At 37.4% G+C, this 20,704-nt stretch overlaps 1 protein-coding gene across 1 annotated transcript in view; it reads left to right on the top strand.

Annotated features, from left to right (window-relative positions):
- LOC120525368 (PC3-like endoprotease variant B) overlaps nucleotides 1-20,704 on the top strand; it is a 535,535-nt gene that overhangs the window by 472,674 nt on the left and 42,157 nt on the right. The window contains exon 12 of the mRNA XM_039747601.1: nucleotides 5,198-5,321. Within this exon, the coding sequence (XP_039603535.1) occupies nucleotides 5,198-5,321 (124 nt within the window). The remainder of the gene's footprint in view (nucleotides 1-5,197; nucleotides 5,322-20,704) is intronic.

Genomic DNA, 20,704 nt, shown 5'->3' with positions numbered 1-20,704 from the left:
TGCTGTACTGTATATAACACTTCTATTACTGCCTGTTAGATTCTCTCCCCTTCACCACTGTCATGGTGCCCATACCTCTGCCAATTCTTTCTAGCTGGGCAATCCCTTTTAAAGTACCCACATAATATCCTGTACATGTATGCAAAGAAAAGGAAAAAATACATTTTTTGTATCATAGCTGTAGAAAATAAGTCAAATCGTAGATCTAAATAGCTATCTATAACAAGATTTACTGAGGTATTCCATGGTTGTCCTGGGGGACATGATAATTTTAGCGTAAGGCACCATTTCTTAACAGTAGGTGGTTATGAGATATGAGAGAATGGAAAGATGAAAAGAAGGTCTTGTAAGAGGAGCCATGCCCTCGGTGGCTAATTAAAAATTGGTTTTAAGCAGAGTGCAGTGACTAAGTCAGCTGTCACTACTGATACCAGTGGGTTCATTCAAATTTGTGATAGATAGAAATAGGTAAGAAAAAGTCGAATCAAGATTTAGGTACATTTTTTTCCATTTTGTTTGGACAGGAAAATTTGAGATTCTGCAGGAATTTTCTCTCAGGAGCAGTACATGGGGAAACGTTAATCTTTAATGTTCATATAAGGCTTTAATAATAAATATGGGATTGAACAGGCACTATGCACTTTCTTCAGAGCTAGTCAGTTTAAGTACAATTATTTTTGATCTCTTGTACTATTGTTGATCTTTGCATTTTTTCCTCCCTATCTGTTTTCAGAATTGTAAATCTGGCATACTCCATGCACAAGAAAATAACAAAGATGATCACATAGATTTATTTAAGATTAAAACAAGCAGGGGGTGGCATGATGGTGGAGTGGTTAGTTCTGTTGCTTAAATGTGATTGATTCCATGTAAAGTCTACATGTTATCCCAGAAAAACAAGTTAACAACCGACAACTATGGACTTTAGTTGAATCATTCACTGTAAGTCCATTGCTTTCACCAGAAAAACACACACCAACAACCCGCATTACCTAAACATGCCTACAAGAATATACCACACCCACAGAGTTCATTTGTAAAATCTTTGTGCAAAAGCAGAGCTATTTTTTTTTTTTCTTGTGCAACGGCGCTTTCGGCTAGAGAGCACTTACATGTAAGCACTTCGGAGATGCTTCTCCACTGCTAAAATCGAATTGACCTGGGTATAGTATGTGGCCCAGTTTACAGTTTGGGGAAGTGAGTGCAGATGGTGTTACCTCTGACCCCAACTGAGAGGTGTGAGGTAAAACCAGCAGTGTGTATGTATGTCTTTCTGGTTACAATCTTGCCATGTCCCTCACTTTGTCTCTGTTTTGCATTGTACTTCCTGGTAAATTTCTATCTTATAATAATTTCTGGAGACCCTGTCACCCAATATAAACCACCATCCATGTTATTATTGCCTGGCAAAACTAAGAAGTACATCATCTAACATCTAATCATCTTCCATTATTACAGTTAAGCTTAGTACAGCACATCACCAACTTACAGAAACAGGTGATGGCAGAAATGGCATGTGACCACCAAAGGGCATGGCACCCACAAATAACATGTAAAGACAGTTACAAAATTTACATAACTATATAAAAAACAAACCATAAACCAACATGGCCAGAATAATCATGAAAATTGTATATATATTTTAAATACATATTAAATTATAAAAATTAAACGAACAAAACCTAAGGAAGTCTAAAGCCCAAAATTATAACAATCACCTTTATTATATTTCTCTGTAGGCCTGAATGGATTCTTTGGACTCTTTTAAAGCACTGTTCCTCTGTGAGAGGATGCATTTTCCACACCCTATCTTATTGTACTAAATTCCACTGTGAATGGACTGCATTTTCTGGCTCACAAATACACAAAATGCAAAATGAGGCCGAAACCTTTAAAATGGAGCCTCCTTTTTTCATATCTTGTATTGTGAACAAGTGTCCCAGACATGATGAATAAGGGTGTGAGGCCTCCAAGATGTACCATAAGGCAGGCTAGAAAACTGTCTTATTATAGCCTCTCCCCTAAGCATCTACTCCCAAACTGCAACCTGCAGACTTCAGACTCCTCAGGCCCAAAATTGGAAAGTTGCAAAACATAGTAAAATTTGTACAAGGAAAAGAAAAAACATACAACATTGGGTTATACAGACAATCCAAACAGTAATCGTTATAAATGGAGCATTTATTTACAGAAAAAAGAAAAAATGCATAAAAAGGGCAAAAGGATGTGCCTAAAAAGGCAAATAAGTTTTATCCACCACATGAATGCAAAAATGTAAGAACAGAGGAAAAAAAAGCAAATCCAAAGAAAACGTAATCTTTAAAAAACAACTCCTTAAAAAATCAGTAATTCACTGCTGGGTCCATCTCTGACCTGAATATAAAGGCAGGAGGAGAACCCAGCCACTGTGACATCAGAGTGGCCCTACCTCAAGGGGTTTCACCCACAAAGTACAAGGATTGGACAGACATTTAAAGAGATAGTACCTGTATATTAAATAATAAACATTACATAAGTTACATTAAAAATTCAGAATAATAATTCAATAACAACATTAAAACAATAATACAAAATAAATACAAGCCAAGGAAAAAAAACCCTGGCTGTATTGTAACACCTGCAGGCTACAAACCCAAGATGCCAAAATGGGACCTTGCCGCCCAAATCTATCCTAAGGCGCTTGCGAGGTCTAATATCCTTGATGGGCCTTTCCCCAAACCATAACAAACAATAAGGAGGAAGCCTAGACTCAAAACAATCCTTAATAATTTTCTAAACATCTAGCCCAAAAACAATAAAAGCAACCTCTTTGCAATATTTGAAGATTTACTGCAAGGAAAAATGTATTTTTAAAAAATGAGTTCAAAGTGTGTGCAAGCTGTATGTAATGGTGGACCTCAAACCCTGAGGTTGTGGGTTCAAATTCCTTTTTCACTTAACTTGTATATGTCTTAACATTTTCTTTAGTTTAGAATGTTACTGCTGATATCACATTCTAAACAAAATGATATGTATATGAATGCATATATTCTTAATATTTGATACATGTATTGCAGTGGGGCGGCATGGTGGCACAGTGGGTAGTGCTGCTGCCTCACAGTTAGGAGACCCAGGTTCGCTTCCCAGGTCCTCCCTGCGTGGAGTTTGCATGTTCTCCCCATGTCTGCGTGGGTTTCCTCTAGGTGCTCCGATTTCCTCCCGCAGTCCAAAGACATGCAGGTTAGGTGCATTGGCGATTCTAAATTGTCCCTAGTGTGGGTGTGTGTGCACGCCCGCAGTGGGCTGGCGCCCTGCCTGGGGTTTGTTTCCTGCCTTGTGCCCTGTGTTGACTTGGATTGGCTCCAGCAAACCCTGTGGTTAGGATATAGCGGGTTAAATCAAGAAGACATAAAAACTGACTCAACAATATGTCACTATGATGTTCTTTAATCTTATTGCCCTTTAGTTTGGTTCACATTTGCTTTTTTGTTTGTAATTCTCCGTATTGGTATTTTGAAATCTTATATATAGGAACAGTACAACAGACTGTACAACAAATATTAAATTTGTCAAAACATGATGTGCCTTTGATACAGTCATGGTATTTAGACTGTATTAATCTTTAAATCACTAGGACCACAATCTTTTGTCACTGACTTTAACCTTGGTGATTTCATAGAATCTGTGTTGCTACTAGCAAAGCCTGTTACACCGAGTTGGAGTCATCCTGTTCTTTCTCCATGTTGATGATGCCTAGACTGCAGAGGAAATTGCAAATATTGTAATTCTAAAGGGAACTGTGAACATTTCTGGAGTTAAGTTGGGGTCAATATTCCTCTTCCATGCTGATGACTTCCAGATTGTGGAGAAAAGAGATAACCATATTATTCTTTTGACATTTTTGAACACTTTCCCCTGTGTCATCAGCTACTAAATGATCTGAGCTAAATGATCATATTCTTGATTCCGGTGATATTTGTCTGATTAAAGAGGTTTCTGGCTGATGACTGAATAATCACTGAACTCCCAACAAACTATAGAGACAGCCTAATCACTGAAATGCAGCTTGAAATCTTAATGATTACACAAGAATAAAGAATAAATCTGGTCTCAGATGTTGGAAGAACAGGAAAATCCTATTGAAGCCTGCATGTGTGGTTGAATACGTGGGTAGTTTTGGTGAGCCACCCAATATAGCTGGGTGGTCAATAGTTCTCTTCACACAGGCATTGGAGTCAACAGACAGAAAATAAAACAAGGTATATGGACTTAAGGCTAGTATAACGTATTAAGACCTAATACTGCATTTCCTTTTATATATTTAAGCTAACCTTGTAATTTTATTTTAAGAAGTCTTTTGTATCTCAATGTAATTTTAAGGTTACTCCTTTATTTGTCTTGATCCAGTCATTATTTGCAATTTCTTGCTTTTGGAAAATCCTCTAGAAAATGTGTAGGCTTGATTTTTTTAAAAGTTGATGGATAAACAAGTGATCTCTTATGGTTATATTATAATTGTAGCCAAAAGCAAGGGAAAAAAGGGTATTTGTTGCTTCTTTAAACATTGCTGACCATACAAGACATGTTCAGGAGGTGGTTTTAGATTCAAGGCAAAAGGAGAGGTCAAGATAAAGTAAATGTTTGTGTTACAGCCCATATTTCTCAAAAGAGTAGACGATTAAAGCACAGGTAGCCAGGTAAACACAATTAAAAAGTAATAAATCCTGAAGTATATATAAAAACAAATGTGCTGTTACAGACATTGTAAAGATGTGCTTTGTGTTTTAACTCTCTTGACAAAAAGGCTGCATTGGAAGACTTGTCTAATGATGCCAAAATGAGCAAAATGAGCTTAGCCAGGCAACAAAGTGTAGAGCACAAATGTTATACATAAATAAAGCTTTTTGTTTCAAGAATACTATAGTGTTAACTAAACTAATATTTTTTCCAGGATCATATTCTGTCTTGTGCATGCCACTCCAAATGTACACAGACTCCTAGTATGATTAATATTAATTATCCTAAATATTCTTTGACTGCACTGTTTTTGAATTATTTTTTATTAATCTTGTTACTTCATCCTAGAGAACTGTTCAACTTTAAAGTAATATAAAGCTCTATTTTATTTAAAAATATTAGTTTCATTTTATTTTAAAGTTCTCTGCATTTTTCTCACTCCAGATACAAGTCACATTTAACACAGTAATTTTCTCTACAGGTAACAGACAATATAAATACTGCATTTTTGTGCAGTCGAAGTGATTTTGAAGATTCTGCTGGAACCATTCTGATGATTAAAATGGTATTTTATGGAACATTCAATCCCAGTAAGAAAATAAAAGGTAATTTGGTAGATTTAGAGGGGAACAGATAAGCTGTTTTAAACCCTTAAAATTTTTTCTAGACAAGTTGCATTAAATTCACTCCCTGATTTAAATATACAAGCACAAATTATCCATATAAGGGTTTATAAATGTGCGTGCTGTTGGAAAATAGTTGTTAGAAACTTTATACTTCTGCCTAAACAGCTCCACTTTATCATCACTTGCAGAGAGGGTATCAATAAATGAGTTTGTAGAATGGAGGAGAGTGTAACACACTGTAATTTTTAGAAAAGAATTCTCAAGAGATGGCCAGTTGGACTTAACATCAAAATTGATGTCCAACCCCATCAAAAAATCACCAAATCCTACGCAAGGCTTTCAAAGTCACCACATCGCATTATAGTAGAAGCGCAAGTTCCCTGCTGTGGGCAACTAATCCTTCAGCATGAATCTCATAAAGACACTTGTGTTACTTAAATCCCACAAGGTTGGCAGCCTTAGCCTTCAATTGCTGCTGAACTATCATGCTCCTTTCTATCACTGCAAGTTGCTACATTTTTGTCATGCACAACCTGATTCTTTTAATAAAAGCTGACAGAGGGATAGTGCATTTCATTTGCCCTAGAGTTGTTGGCTCACTGCTGGTGAAAGAAAAGATGTCTCAGTTTAAAGAGTTTTAGCAGCACTCTAGGGGGCAATATATATATATATATATATATATATATATATATATATATATATATATATATATATATATATATATATATATATATATATATATATATATATATATATATATATATATATATACTGTACTTTTCATAGACAGTGTATATGCTCTCATTGGCCAATTTATTAGGTACACATTCCTAGTATCGGGTTGGAACCCCGTTTGACTTCAGAACTGCTGTAATTCTTCATGGCATAGATTCAACAAGGTGCTGGAAACATTTCTCGGGCATTCTGGTCCATATTGGCATGATAGCATCACGCAGTGTTTGCAGATTTCTCAGCTGCACATTCATGTTGCAAATCTCCTGTTCTACCACAGCACAAAGCTGCTCTGTTGGATTGTAATCTCATGATTGTGGATGCCATTTGGGTAGCGTGAACAAGAGACCAGTTTGAGATGATCTGAGCTTTGTGACTTTACGCATTATCCTGCTGGAATTAGCCATCAGAAGATAGGTATACTGCAATCATGGAGGGATGGAGGTTGTCAGCAACAATATTCAAGCAGGCTGTCCTATTTAAACAATGGTCAGTTGGTACTAAAGGGCCCATAGTGTGCCAAGAAAATTTCCCCCATCCCATTCCACTGCCACAATCAGCCTAAAATGTTGATACAAGGCAGGAGGCTTTCATGTTATTGATGCCAAATTCTGACCCTACCTTCCAAATATTGCAGCTGAAATCAAGACTCATCAGACCAGGCAACATTTTTCCAGTGTTCTATTGTCCAATTCTTGTGAGCCGGTGCAAAATGCAGCCTCAGTTCCCTGTTCCTTGCTGACAGGAGTGGCACCCGGTGTGGTCTCCTGCTGTTGTAGCCCATCTGCTTCAAAGATTGACGTATTGTGTTCAGAGACTCTCTTCTGCATTCCTCAGTTGTAACAAGTGGTTATTTGAGTTACTGTTGCCTTTCTATTACCTTGAACCAGCTGACCATGCTCCTCTAATCACTGGCATCAAGAAGGCATTTTCTGACACTCACTGGATATTTTTCCTTTTTCAAAACATTCTTTGTAAACCCTAGAGCTGGTTGTGTGTGAAAATCCCAGCAGATTAGCAGTTTCTGTAATACTCCGACCAGCCTGTAAGACACCAACAATCATGCAACGTTCAAAGTTACCTTTCTTCTCCATTGTGATGCTCAGTTTTAATTTCAGCAGGTTGTCTTAACAATGTCTCCATGCCTAAATGCATTGAGTTGCTGCTATGTGATTGGCTGATTAGATGCATTATATATATATTTATATACAACATATATATATATATATATATATATATATATATATACAGTATATATATATACACAAACACATTGCCTATGAAAAGTATTCAACTCCATGAAGGTTTTATGGTTATACAATGGATTTAATTTGGCTTTTATCACACAGATCAATAAGAAAGATGCCCATTAATGACAAATTAAAAACAGATCTCTGCAAAATAGTCTTAAAGCCTAAATTAATTACAGATATAAAATATTAAAAAAATCATTGCATATCTATTTGCCCCTTTTAATAAAACATTCCTAAATCATCACTGGTGCAGCCGATTTGTTTTAGAAGTTACATCATTATTTAAATGGAGTTCACCTGTCTATACTAAATGGTTTTCAATTGATTTTAATATGAATACCTCTGTATCTGAAAGGCCCAAGTTGTTGTGAGTTAGTATTGTGGCCTAACCTACACAATAAATTACACTCCAAGTAACTTTGTGAAAAGGTGATTGAAAAGCACAAGTCAGAGGATTTAAACTGGAAAATATCCAAGTCACTGAATATCCCTTATAGTTCAGTTAAGTCAATAGTGAAGGAGGCCACCAACAGACCTGTGAGAATTCTGAAGGAGTTTCAAGCTACAGTGGTTCACATTGGAGCTTCATCAGTCACAGTTTTATGGGAGAGTGGCAAAGAGAAAGCCACTGTTATAAACACACGCACACACACCCGCACACACACACACACACACACACACACACACACACACACACACATAGTTTGCCATAAGGCACATGGGAAATTTTGAATTCTGCTAGAAAAATGTTTTATGTTATGATGAGACCAAAATTAAGCTTTTTGGCCATCAGACTAAATGTCATGTATGGTGTAAGCCAAACAGTGCACACTATTAAAAACACACTATCTCCACAGTAAAGCATAATGGTAGCAATATCATGCTCTGGGGATGTTTCACTGAAGAAATAACTGAAAAGCTTGTTAGGGTAGAAGGTGAAAAAATGCAGTAAACCCATAAACATCTTGAAGGAAAGCCCAATGCAATCTGCATGAAAATTGCTTCTTGGGATTAGATTTGCTTTCCAGCAAGACAAGTTCCATCCTAAAGCCAAAGCTAACCTAGAATGGCTTAAAAGCAACAAATTTAATGTCCTGGAATGACAATCCGATTGAAAATTCGTTGGCTGGATTTGAAAAAGAATGTTTACTCTTGATCAGCATGCAACCTGACAGATCTTGAGCAGTTTTGCAAAGAAGGGTGAAAAAACTGCAGATGTGCAAAGCTAATAGAGACCTGTGCACACAGACTCAAGACGGTCATGCCAAAGAGGCATCTATAAAATACTGACTTCAAGTAGGTAAATACTTATGTAGTCAGTTATTTCATGTTTTTTTATGTGGACAGACTGATCAGATAAGGTTCAAGTGTTGAGGAACCACCTTACCATGTTTAAATTGCAGCAAATTAAAAAGAAAATTACAACATTGTTAGCCTCTGTTGTTAACATCAACAAAATAGCTTTCACTAAGAGAGGAACCTGTCTTCTCTCTGGTTCTTGCTCTTTCACTAGGGTTAAACTAAAAACACCTACTTCAGTTGTGGTGGGCAATAAATATCTGTGGCCCCGATAGGGCGTGATTTGGGAGGTTGGAGAGGCATGGTCAGGAGTCATCTTGCTGCAGATCTTTGGACCTGAAGATGGAAAGACAAAGTTGTGAGTGACAGCGCCACTTCTCATCCAGGTGGTGCTGCTTACTTTTTCAGAGCCTTTAAGGACCCCTATGTGCATGTGTGGGACATATATTTGTAATTCATTTAAACCATTTTACAGAAATCTGTTTTCACTTTGACATTAAAATGTAATTTTCTGTTGATTAATGTCAAAAAAACCAAGCTATATGTACCTTTGGTTTAGATTTCTGTTATTTTCTTGTATTTCTGTAGAATCGAGCCAGTTTTAGAATTATAAGTAAGTTTTGTATACGTAATGCAATTAAAAACTCACCCAATTAATAATTTGGACTGACACCTAACTAGCTGGAAGAAGGGAAAATATTTAACATTATAAGGGTTTGTTTAATGGGGCTCTGTAAGTAGCACCAGAAAAAGGGACAACATGTTTTTTTTTATAGTATTAAAACCTTATGACAGGTAAATGGAACATGATTTGTTTATAACAAGCAACTGGGAACATATATCCAACTGAAAAGCCTTCCAATTAGAATGGCACATATTGTCAATTGCTACTTTTGCCTAGTATTCTTCATTCCAATATTGAAGAGTAAATTTTATGATACCTTTTTGAATAAGTGTACCTTAAGCACAAGAACAAGAGAGAGAGAAAAGAATAACTGAATCATCCATGTTTGAAGATTATCTTAAACATTCAGTGCACTTTTGCACATCTTTTGGAGTATATGGAGATGCTGAAGCCATATTTTAGAGAAAATTTGTATGTTGCATTCTAATGTTCATATCACCCTGAGACAACTATAGTATTCATTTGTGAAAGAAGTGCAGAAATGAGGATGAAGTTAAATTGTGCCAGTCAAATATAAATATAACACTTTATTCAAGTAGAGGCCGAGTATAACATTAAATTGATATGGATTGGACAAAGAAACTATTTGAATAATCCTTGGCCTTCCACAATCTTTTGAGTACGATAAATTAATAGGAAGAACATGTGCTCTCCCACTAAAAGGTAAACATCAATGTTTAGCACATGTTATTATTGAATTATATTCACTGTTGCATGTGTATGCAAAATATGTGTATACCATTTAACTGTCTGTAAGAATTATGCTTCAATAGCAATATTTATTTATACAATTAATTTTTCATAAAAACGTTTTACAATTACTGTAAAGACTAAATTATACAGTAATTGAAGGAACAAATACAATTTAGAAATGGAAATTATCAACCTCATTATAACCTCCGAGATCCGAGAATGATAGCAAGCAGTTGAAGTGTATATCATGTTGATTTATTATGTAATTTGGGGAAGTGAACATATAAGAAAAAATGTAAGGAGTCATGTCAAATGCAAGTATAAAGTATAACATAAAGTGATAAAGCTCTAGCTACAAACTGTACTTGAAGAAATAGCAACACTTTTGAAAACAGGCTAGGAAAATGAAGGACAAAATTGGCTTCGAAAAGAAAAAAGTGAAAGAAAAAGGAGAGCAACAAGAACAGCAGGAAGAACAATATGTGGTGAAATGTGATAAACCAGCTGTCTTCTGGAGTTAAGACATAAATGAATGGAACAGAAGCAGGGCCAGCTCTATCATAAGGCTGAAGAAATGGTCGCCTAGGGGAGCCAAGTGTTTTAGGGGCAGCATTTTCTCAACCGTCATATATATTCGACTTGCATGAAACTCCAAGGGGGACCGAGGGAAACATGTCTTTTAGTTGTCTTTAACGTATGACTTGCGCGGAACTCCCACCAGCTCTTCAATGCAATATAATGTATAGTGACTGCCTTAAAGACTCAGTGGTTGGTCACAACATTTTCACTTTTACCAAAGACAGCAAAGAAATTACAGCAACACTAAGCACAAGTACTTACACTAAAATTCAATTTTTTTTAACCTTTTGGTCTGACACAGAAATGAGTAGCAAATTTGTTTCGAGCTTGAGCTGCATTCTATGGAAGCTTATTCCCACGACTCAAAGCAAAAAAATGCATTATTTCACTAAATTCTTTAATTATTTCACAATAATTATTGCATTATTTCACAAAAGCGTTGCATTATTTCGAAAGGATATTGAGTGGTAGGGTCAGGTTATAAAATTGTGCCCTCACATACTCCCGCCCTCTAGTGACATCTAGTAATAAAGTGGTTAAGCATGTGCATAAAATGCAGTCAAGTGACAAGAACTGAGCAGAAGTTATAGGTATTCATTTAATCTTGCATGCCCTGAGGGGTAAATGTAATCTGCCCAATTTAGGATCACAAAAGCCAGTGATTATTACAGCAGGACTGTGTGTAAGGAAGGGGCCACCATGGTGGACAGTATGCTGATCCTTTGTAGGGCTCAATCACATAGCCAGCCAGAAAAGTGTGTGCCGTGTGCAATCCGGTAGCAGAACCTTATAAATAAAGTATCAGTATAGTTTTAATCTGTTTACTTGCTATAGACTCTGTCAGTGTAGCGGCTAGTGTTCAGACCTACAATCTTCAGAGGATCAGGTTGAGGATGGAAGAAAGGGATGGATGTTATTTAGTTCACAGCACAGGAAGAACTAGACATATTTTAATAAGTGAGAAGTATTACCAATACACTTCCAGTATTCAGTGCTAAAACAGGTAATCAAATGCAGTTAAGCACACTCACTTATACCAATCAATCCACAGATACACAGGAGAACATGCAAACCACATGCAGACTATGGCACATTCTGCCAGTGTTTAAACATCTGTACTTCTTACTAATGTTTAACCTGATTAAAATTAAATATATACGTATAACTTTTGCTAAGTTCTTGACACAATCTGTCAATAGTTGTCACTAGACAATTCAAGCATGTATGTAAACAATTGTAATGGTAATAGCAGACAAGATTTTTGCAAAGTAATGGAATATATATTACAAAATAATACAATAATTCTGAGAAATAATGCAATTGTTTTGTGGAAAAATGACTGTAATAAGCTTCTGTAGCATTTAATACTGATGACAAACTAAACTGCAGATTTTGGGCTCAAAAATATATTTATTGGGACATATGTTCAGGTCATTTACATCATTTATGTTATGTTCAATTAAATCAAGTGTGATTCTTATATTTTTCTTTCTTATAGAGTTGAATTTGTAAAATTGTGTTTTCATATCTTGATACTGACTTATTACAAGTCACTTTTTGTACTTTAGATGTGAATAGAAATCAGTTACAGTTGAGACATAAGAAAAAATAGGTAAACCTTCAGATATACTAAAGGTCTAATCTGTTGTGATACAGAATCAAAAAAAATGGCAACAACACTCCAAGGCAGCCCGAGCCCTAACTATAGGCTGGTTTCAGCCAACACAGGCCTTAACGAGATTTGGATTCAATACTACTAAATGTCTTAAAATATATCAAAATGCCATAAACTACATGACTTAACCATAAAACTCTGGTTGAGTTGAGCAACAAAGAATCTTTATAAAAAGAGGATTTATTGGCAAAATCAGAAAATGTAACAAAATACTCAGAAATGGAGGCAAAACAGATTTGCCTCAAAGGTAATCCACAGCAAGAAAGTCCAAATTCACAAATCCAGAAACTGAGGACCAAAGGGGGAAGAAAAAAATTGAGTAAAATAAAATAAAAAAGAATAGAACGGTGATACTCACAAGTCCTCCACAGCACATTCAGTAAACTACAAGGAGTTCACTTTTCCAGTCAGCCTTTAAAGACAGGAGGCAATTCCTTAGCAGTGAGGTAAGGGTGGCCCCACTTGGGAATCCATCCAAAAAATACAAGGAACATAATAGAACATAATTAAACACATAGACACTAAACACTAAATAAATCAAGTGAAACTAACAGAAATACTTAATAAACAGAGTTAATGATATTAACAGAAATGATTTACATAATAAACAGAGTTAATGATATTAACAGAAATGATCGAAACCAGTGAACAATATTTAAAAATGTACAAAAAACCAGAAAAAACAAATTTAAACATAAGCCAGGGGAGGAAACCAGGTTTAAAAATAGCATAGTCATATTGCCTGTACTGTTTCCAGATAGATTCAAACTGTTCATTTTTCCTGAAAACTCAGTTATGCTATGAGTCCCATAGCTCTGTTAAATATAAATTTCAGATTATTTATAAAGATGTGCCTCCAGAGCTTAGGCAGCTCTTCTTTGCCTTAGTACACTACAAAGTGCACTTTTGATATATTCAGACTCATTAAAGAATTTTCAGTTGATTACCTGTTTTATGTGTTTAAGTTAACTTTTAACTGGTGTGAACCTAGGATTCTGGATCCCTCCAGGAATTGTGAAGGTAATTTACAAATATTCTTTTCTTTACCAAAGCAGACACATTCTATTCATCTTCTGTGTTGATTCACTAACAGGGAACTATTTTCTTCCTGTCTATATCAATTGGGTCAATTCCTTAATGTTCCACTCTGAATTAGATGCTTTTATTCCTATTCCATTTTAAAGTGCTTCTATCATTTTGCAAATAATATAAGTTAAACTAATTATCTTCTAATTCGCTAGGTCAGAATAATCTCTCTTTTTAAATACTGTAAATGCACATTATTATCGTGTATTTTGCAGAAGACACTAACTCCCTGAAAAGCTTTCTTCTACGTTACAGCTTTCATTGATTCTCTTATTCTTTCACAGAACCCCCACACACACACCAAAATAGGCAATAGAAGGACAAACTACTTAAACATTACAGAACCAGAGCATTAAACTTTACTTTTAAAATTTATGTTAACTTAAATCTAACAGTCACAAAGGCATAGGAAGGCAGCACATCATTGGAGCAAACATCTCTGGTACAATAGGATCAGGGGTGGGTTTCTTTTAAAGTGTTGAGTTATTGTCTCTTCAGCAACATTGTGGAGGTGGTGGCTTGGTTAAGACAAAAGATCCCAAGGCCAAGTGGCTTGATGAATTCCAACAGATGTCATAGTAATAGACAGGAGGTCAGTGCTGATGTGTGGTAGCTATTCCAACAGATGTCATAGTAATAGACAGGAGGTCAGTGCTGATGTGTGGTAGCTACAAGTTGGAAGTGATTATTCACCTAATTCAAACGTTATAAGAATTAGTCAAAAAAAATAATATATATATCTATACTAATAAAAGGCAAAGCCCTCACTGACTGACTGACTCGCTGACTGACTCACTGACTGACTGACTCACTGACTCATCACTAATTCTCCAACTTCCCGTATAGGTAGAAGGCTGAAATTTGGCAGGCTCATTCCTTACAGCTTCCTTACAAAAGTTGGGCAGGTTTCATTTCGAAATTCTATACGTAATGATCATAACTGGAAGCTATTTTTCTGCATATACTGTAATGGAGTTGAGCTCGAAAGCCATGAGGGGTGGAGTTTCGTGTGACATCATCACGCCTTCCACGTAATCACGCAGTACGTAGAAAACCAGGAAGAGCTCCAAAAACCGCTGAAGAAAACATACATTATATAATTAAGAAGGCAGCGAAACAATTAGAAGTGAGCGAGTGACATATAAAACCATATTCAGCGGCTCATGTGAACTGACGCAGTGCGCAGACAAAAAGCAACAGTTCCAAAGAGTGCTGAACAAAAACCGAATTACACTGCTACGCTCAAATAGACAAACCACCGCGCGTGGCTAATAGTTCGATTCCCGAGAGGGGAGTATGTACTGCAGCGCTTCCCGATTTATTTTAGCCTCACATCCCCTTGGTTTGAGACGTATGAAAATATATGCGGTTAACGCAGAAAGACAGATCACCAATTGAAGCTTTATGAATAATGGATACTTTATTGGCGATCAATGATTGTTTTGGTAAAGCCATACTCAGTGTATTCATTAGATGAACGGTAAAAAAGTAAGAGCGAGGGGAGGGTAACTTATTGAGGCACGCAGGCAAAACCACAATAGCATGCGGGCTTGATGTACTGTAGTGCGTGTCAACTCGATCTGAATTGCGCAATCACATTTGAAAAAATCTATCTTTTCAAGTTCTATTTGATCCATATGTGTCAAACTCAAGGCCCGCCGCCACATCCGGCCCGGCGTGTAATTATATCCGCCCGAGATCATTTTATATATTATTGTTATTAATGGCCGGGGATATGAAGCGCTGGTAACACAATAAACTACAGATCCCATAATGCAGCGCTTCAGCTGCCTTGCGAACACTTACGCGTTAATCAAGTCTAGCTTATGATGCTGCAAGTTATAGCGAAGCTAGCCCACACGATGCCGAAGAGAAAAGGTGATTCTGAACATAGAGCCTTTAAAAACCGATGGGAGGCTGAGTATATGTTTACTGACATTGCCGGTAAACCCGTGTGTCTCATTTGTGGAGCTAATGTGGCTGTAATTACAGAATTTAATCTAAGACGGCACTATGAGACAAAACATCAAGATAACCTGAAAGACCTGAATGCAATGCACAAGATACAGAAAGCAGAAGAGTTAAAGAAGAATCTGACACTTCAGCGGGCGTTTTTACCCGTGCAAAATCACAAAGTGATTTCAAGTGAAGCTACTTTTATGGGAGACACAAATGCACCAGTGCAACTTACCCCACTTTCCCTGTTGACAAGTAATGTTGAACCAAGTCGGCACTACGGTGTTCCCAAATATGTACTTTGCTGATAAACTGAGCTCACTGCACACTGAGTTCGCACGGCACTTTGGTAGCTTTGAAGAACAAAAAAAGAATTTTGAGTTGTTTCGCAACCCATTTGCTGTCGATGTGGAAACTGCACCTGTGCAGATTCAGATGGAGGTGATTGAGCTGCAGTGTAATGGCACACTGAAGGCAAAGTACGATACTGCACGGCCCACACAGTTTATTCACTCCATTCCCGCAAAATGCTCCAGCTCCGTCTACATGCGGCTCGAACCTTGTGCATGTTTGGTAGCACATATCTGTGTGAGAAGCTCTTCTCAGTCATGAAGACTAACAAAACAGCACACAGGAGTCGCCTCACTGATGAGCACCTGCAGTTCATCCTGAGAATCTCCACAACACAGAACCTCACACCAAACATAAACCAACTTGTTGCCAAAAAAAGATGCCAGGCGTCCAGCTCTGATAAAATGACATATGAGCAACGACAACTGAATGATTTGATTTGTTATTGCTGAAAAGAACAAATTTTATTTATATTTCCAGGTTTTGTTATGCAGCATGTTCATATTTGAATTTGTATAATTTTGACAGGATATATTTTTATGGAGAGCAAAATCTTTTGGGATATTTAAAATTTAAGTTTATTTTTTATATAAAATTTCATAAGAGTAATGAAATTTGAATGTTTGTTCTTTTAACGTTTACTTTATTTCTAACTTGTATAATTTAGACAGGATATATTTTTATGGAGAGCAAAATATTATAAGTTATTTAAGGTTTGAGTTGATTTATTCCGGAATAATATTCTGTCGACTAAATAAAAATTCTTTCTATTTAAAATTTAAATAGAACTTGAACAGATACGATAGTTCATAATATCCAGGCAGACTTGCGTAAGAGCGGAGTCATCCGTTTTAACAAACAGCGTATTGCACTGATACGAAATAGCCTGCCCATTTAATTATTTAGGAACTGATAAATAAATTAAGATTTTGTACAAATAATGTGTGTGTGTATATGTATATATGTAGATATGTATGTATATATATGTTTATATATGTGTGTGTGTGTGTGTGTATATGTATATATGTAGATATGTATTGTCAGGGATGCCAGGGGCCATGACCCGGCCGGGACGCCATGAGGGACCGGATGTGGGTCTGTGCCCACCCTGGATCACGTGGGGGTCACCTTCCTGGTTGCTTTGGGGGCCACGGGTACAGGGCATGGAAGCTCCACCCTGTAGGGGCTCGTGGTCACCGCCAGGAGGCGCCCCAATGCCTTAGGGACCTGTTACCCCAGCACTTCCGCCACACCAGGAAGTGCTTGGGGGAAGAATTAGGACGGCGCCCGGAGAGCTGCTGGGAGGACAGCCGGCACTTCCGCCACACTGGGGCATGGCTAGAGGAGGAATGCCGGGAACACCTGGGGCTCATCCGGGTCCTGTATAAAAGGGGCCGTCTCCCTTCATTCAAGGCTGGAGTCGGGGGGCGGAAGGACAAAGCTCAGGAGAGCTGTGGAGGCGGCCCGAAGAAAAGGCATTTAGTGGCCAGGACTTTGTATTTGGGGTTCGTTTGTGCACTGAACTGGGTCTGTGTGACCAATTAAATACTAGTAAATATTGTAAATAAATGTGTGGTGGCATTGAACAACATGTACGCCTGTCTGTGTCCGGGCCGGGTTCACAGTATGTATATATATGTTTATATACTGTATATGTGTGTGTATGTATATGTATGTGTGTATATGTAGATATATATATATACAGTATATGTATATATACTGCTCACAAAAATTAAAGGAACACTTTAAAGAAACACATTAGATACATCAGATCTCAATATGAAGTTGGATATCTATACAAATAACAACAGGGCAATGTCTTAGGAACAAAAGGATGCCAAGTCTTTTAATGGAAATAAAAGTTTTCTGCCTACAGAGGGCTCAATTGTGTAGACACCCTAAAATCAGAGTGAAATGAAGATGTGGCAGGCTAGTCCATTTTTTCAAAAACTTAATTTCTGCTACTCAAAATGCTTTTCAGTATCTTGTGTGGCCCCTGCGAGCTTGTATGCATGCTTGACAACGTCGGGGCATGCTCCTAATGAGACGACGGATGGTGTCTTGTGGCATTTCCTCCCAGATCTGTATGAGGGCATCCCTGAGCTGTTGTACAGTCTGAGGAGCAACCTGGCGGCGCCTAATGGATCGAAACATAATGTCCCACAGATGTTCTATTGGGTTTAAGTCAGGGGATCGTGAAGGCCATTCAATTGTTTCAGTTCCTTCATCCTCCAGGTACTGCCTGCATACTCTTGCCACATGAGGCCGGGCATTGTCGTGCATTAGGAGGAAACCAGGACCTACTGCACCAGCGTAGGGTCTGACAATGGGTCCAAGGATTTCATCCTGATACCTAATGGTAGTCAAGGTGTCTTTGTCTAGCTTGTAGAAGTCTGTGCGTCCCTCCATGGATATGCCTCCCCAGACCATCACTGACCCACCACCAAACTGGTCATGCCGAACGATGTTACAGACAGCATAACATTCTCCATGGCTTCTGCAGACCCTTCAACGTCTGTGCATGTGCTCAGGGTGAACCTGCTCTCATCTGTGAAAAACACAGCGTGCCATTGGTGGACCTGACAATTCTGGTATTCTATGGTAAATGCCGATCGAGCTCCACTGCGCTGGGTTGTGAGCACAGGGCCCACTAGAGGACGTTGGGCCCTCAGACCACCCTCAAGAAGTCTGTTTCTGATTGTTTGGTCAGAGACATTCACACCAGTGGCCTGCTGGAGGTCATTTTGTAGAGCTCTGGAAATGCTCATCCTGTTTGTCCTTGTCCAAAGGAGCAGATACCAGTCCTGCTGATGGGTTAAGGACCTTCTATGGTCCTGTCCAGCTCTCCTAGACTAACTGCCTGTCTCCTGGAATCTCCTCCATGCCCTTGAGACAGTGCTGGGAGACACTGCAAACCTTCTGGCAATGACACACATTGGTGTGCCATCCTGGAGAAGTTGGATTTCCTGTGCAACCTCTGTAGGGTCCAGGTTTCGCCTCATGCTACCAGTAGTTACACTAACCATAGCGAAATGCAAAACTAGTGAAAAAAACAGTCAGAAAAGATGAGGAGGGAAAAATGTCAGTGGCTTCCAACTGTTAAACCATTCCTGTTTTGGGGGTCATCTCATTGTTGCCCCTCTAGTGCACCTGTTGTTAATTTCATTAACAGCAAATCAGCTGAAACTGATTAACAACCCCCTGTGCTACTTAACTGACCAAATTAATATCCCAGAAGTTTCATTGACTTGATGCTATACTCTGATTAAAAAGTGTTCCTTTAATTTTTTTGAACAGTATATATATATAAATGTATCTTGTGCAGTGCCTTCTTGATGCTTAACTTGAAAATTCTGGCTAGTTCTATAAAAGATCTTGAGCTGAAAATTCAGCTCTGTTTTGCTTGTACTTTTGCTCTGAAGATTCACATTTTAAAAGGGACTCCTCTCCCAACTGATACAGCATATAATATTACTAATACAATCTAAAATATTTTGTATGTGAGTATAAATGAATTTAAAATCTACATGTAAATATAGGAAAAATGACACATATGCCTGTATAACCATTTAAAGTGTAAATTACAGTAACATGCAGATAATTCATTATATTTGCTATGCACTACATGGGGTCCTTAGAATTTTTTTCCAAGTTGAAACCAGACATAGATCACTTGTAAATATTACCACTAACTTGGAATACCCTAGAGAATTATTTGTTGTTAGCTTATTTAGTTTCATTAATACAATACAGTACATGATGGTGTAGGATAAGAATAAGTATACAGTATAAGAACAATATAAGAATTATAATTGTTATGTTATTTTGAATCAACATGTCATCCAGACATGTAAAATATTTTTTTTTAACTTTTCAAGCACATTTTGTCTAAAATATTGGACAAAATAATTTAGTTTAACATTTCCATTATGTAATTTCTCCATTAATGTTTTTAGTGATGAACACTTCACCGTGACATTTCCTATTTCCAGTGATATACTTGGAAACAAAGGTGCGAAATTTGGAAGTTCCTAGGAGCTCCCAATTAAACATTTGTTCCCCCTGAAAGCCTAAGATCAAAAATGTGGGGAGTTCTTAAACACAAATTTACAAAAACATTTGATGCTGTTGCAGATTACTCAGTGACAATTACTGAGTTTGCAAGAAAATATTGCAGCAATTGCACTTCACAGGCTGATTGTGAAGGCAACTTCTTGCAAATGTCTCACAGGCAGGGTGGGTCTAGATGCTTGAGTGACAACAGTCTGCCTGGCAAGGAAAGAAAGGTGTTGTTTGACAAGCCCCAAAAGGATTCCGGAAAGAGGGCACAGACTTTGAGAGGAAAAACTTAAATAGGAGCCCAACAAAGCCATTAGTGCTTGCTTTGGTCTCTGAGATGCTGAAAATTATGATGATAGATGGTGATGGAAACTTTATAATACTGACAGCATTCATGTGTTAGGGGAACCCTGGTTTATCTTCTACATGATGTGCCTCTGCCTTTTAAGTAATTAGAGCTGAAGCGCTGCACTGTGGTAGGGTGGGGAAATGGCTCATAGCACAAAATTATCTTGATAAAATAGCAATTTTTTGTTGCAAACATATTTTATAAGTAGGTTTTTCTCATGAAGAGTGGCTGTTCTGATGGTCATCAGATGTTTAAGGCAGTTTTGTTTTCCTTGTATTCTTAGTATACATTTATGATGGGATTAATCCATGCTTATCCTAACTGATAGCATTCTCCTTAGCTAATTTATTTTGTATTTCATCAAAGCAGACTAAGATTTTAATGTTCAGTCCACAAAGGAGCATTAAAAGGACCTCCTGATTATTAAATGGTGAGTGCTTATAAAAAGTATTCACCCACTTGGAAGTTTTCACATATTATATTACACACTTTTCAATCACAATGAATGTAATCTGCTGTTTGGAGTGCTCTTTTTGTCTTCATTGTGTGTGTTAGGCCATGATACTGACTGACCACAAATTGGACTTCCCACATACAGATTCATTTATATATATATATATATCAGTTGAAACCCTTGGCTACAGT

Source organism: Polypterus senegalus, chromosome 3, assembly GCF_016835505.1.
Source record: "Polypterus senegalus isolate Bchr_013 chromosome 3, ASM1683550v1, whole genome shotgun sequence".
Taxonomy (NCBI): domain Eukaryota; kingdom Metazoa; phylum Chordata; class Cladistia; order Polypteriformes; family Polypteridae; genus Polypterus; species Polypterus senegalus.
Note: the sequence above shows the minus strand (reverse complement) of the source record. Positions and strands in the feature narration are given on the sequence as shown.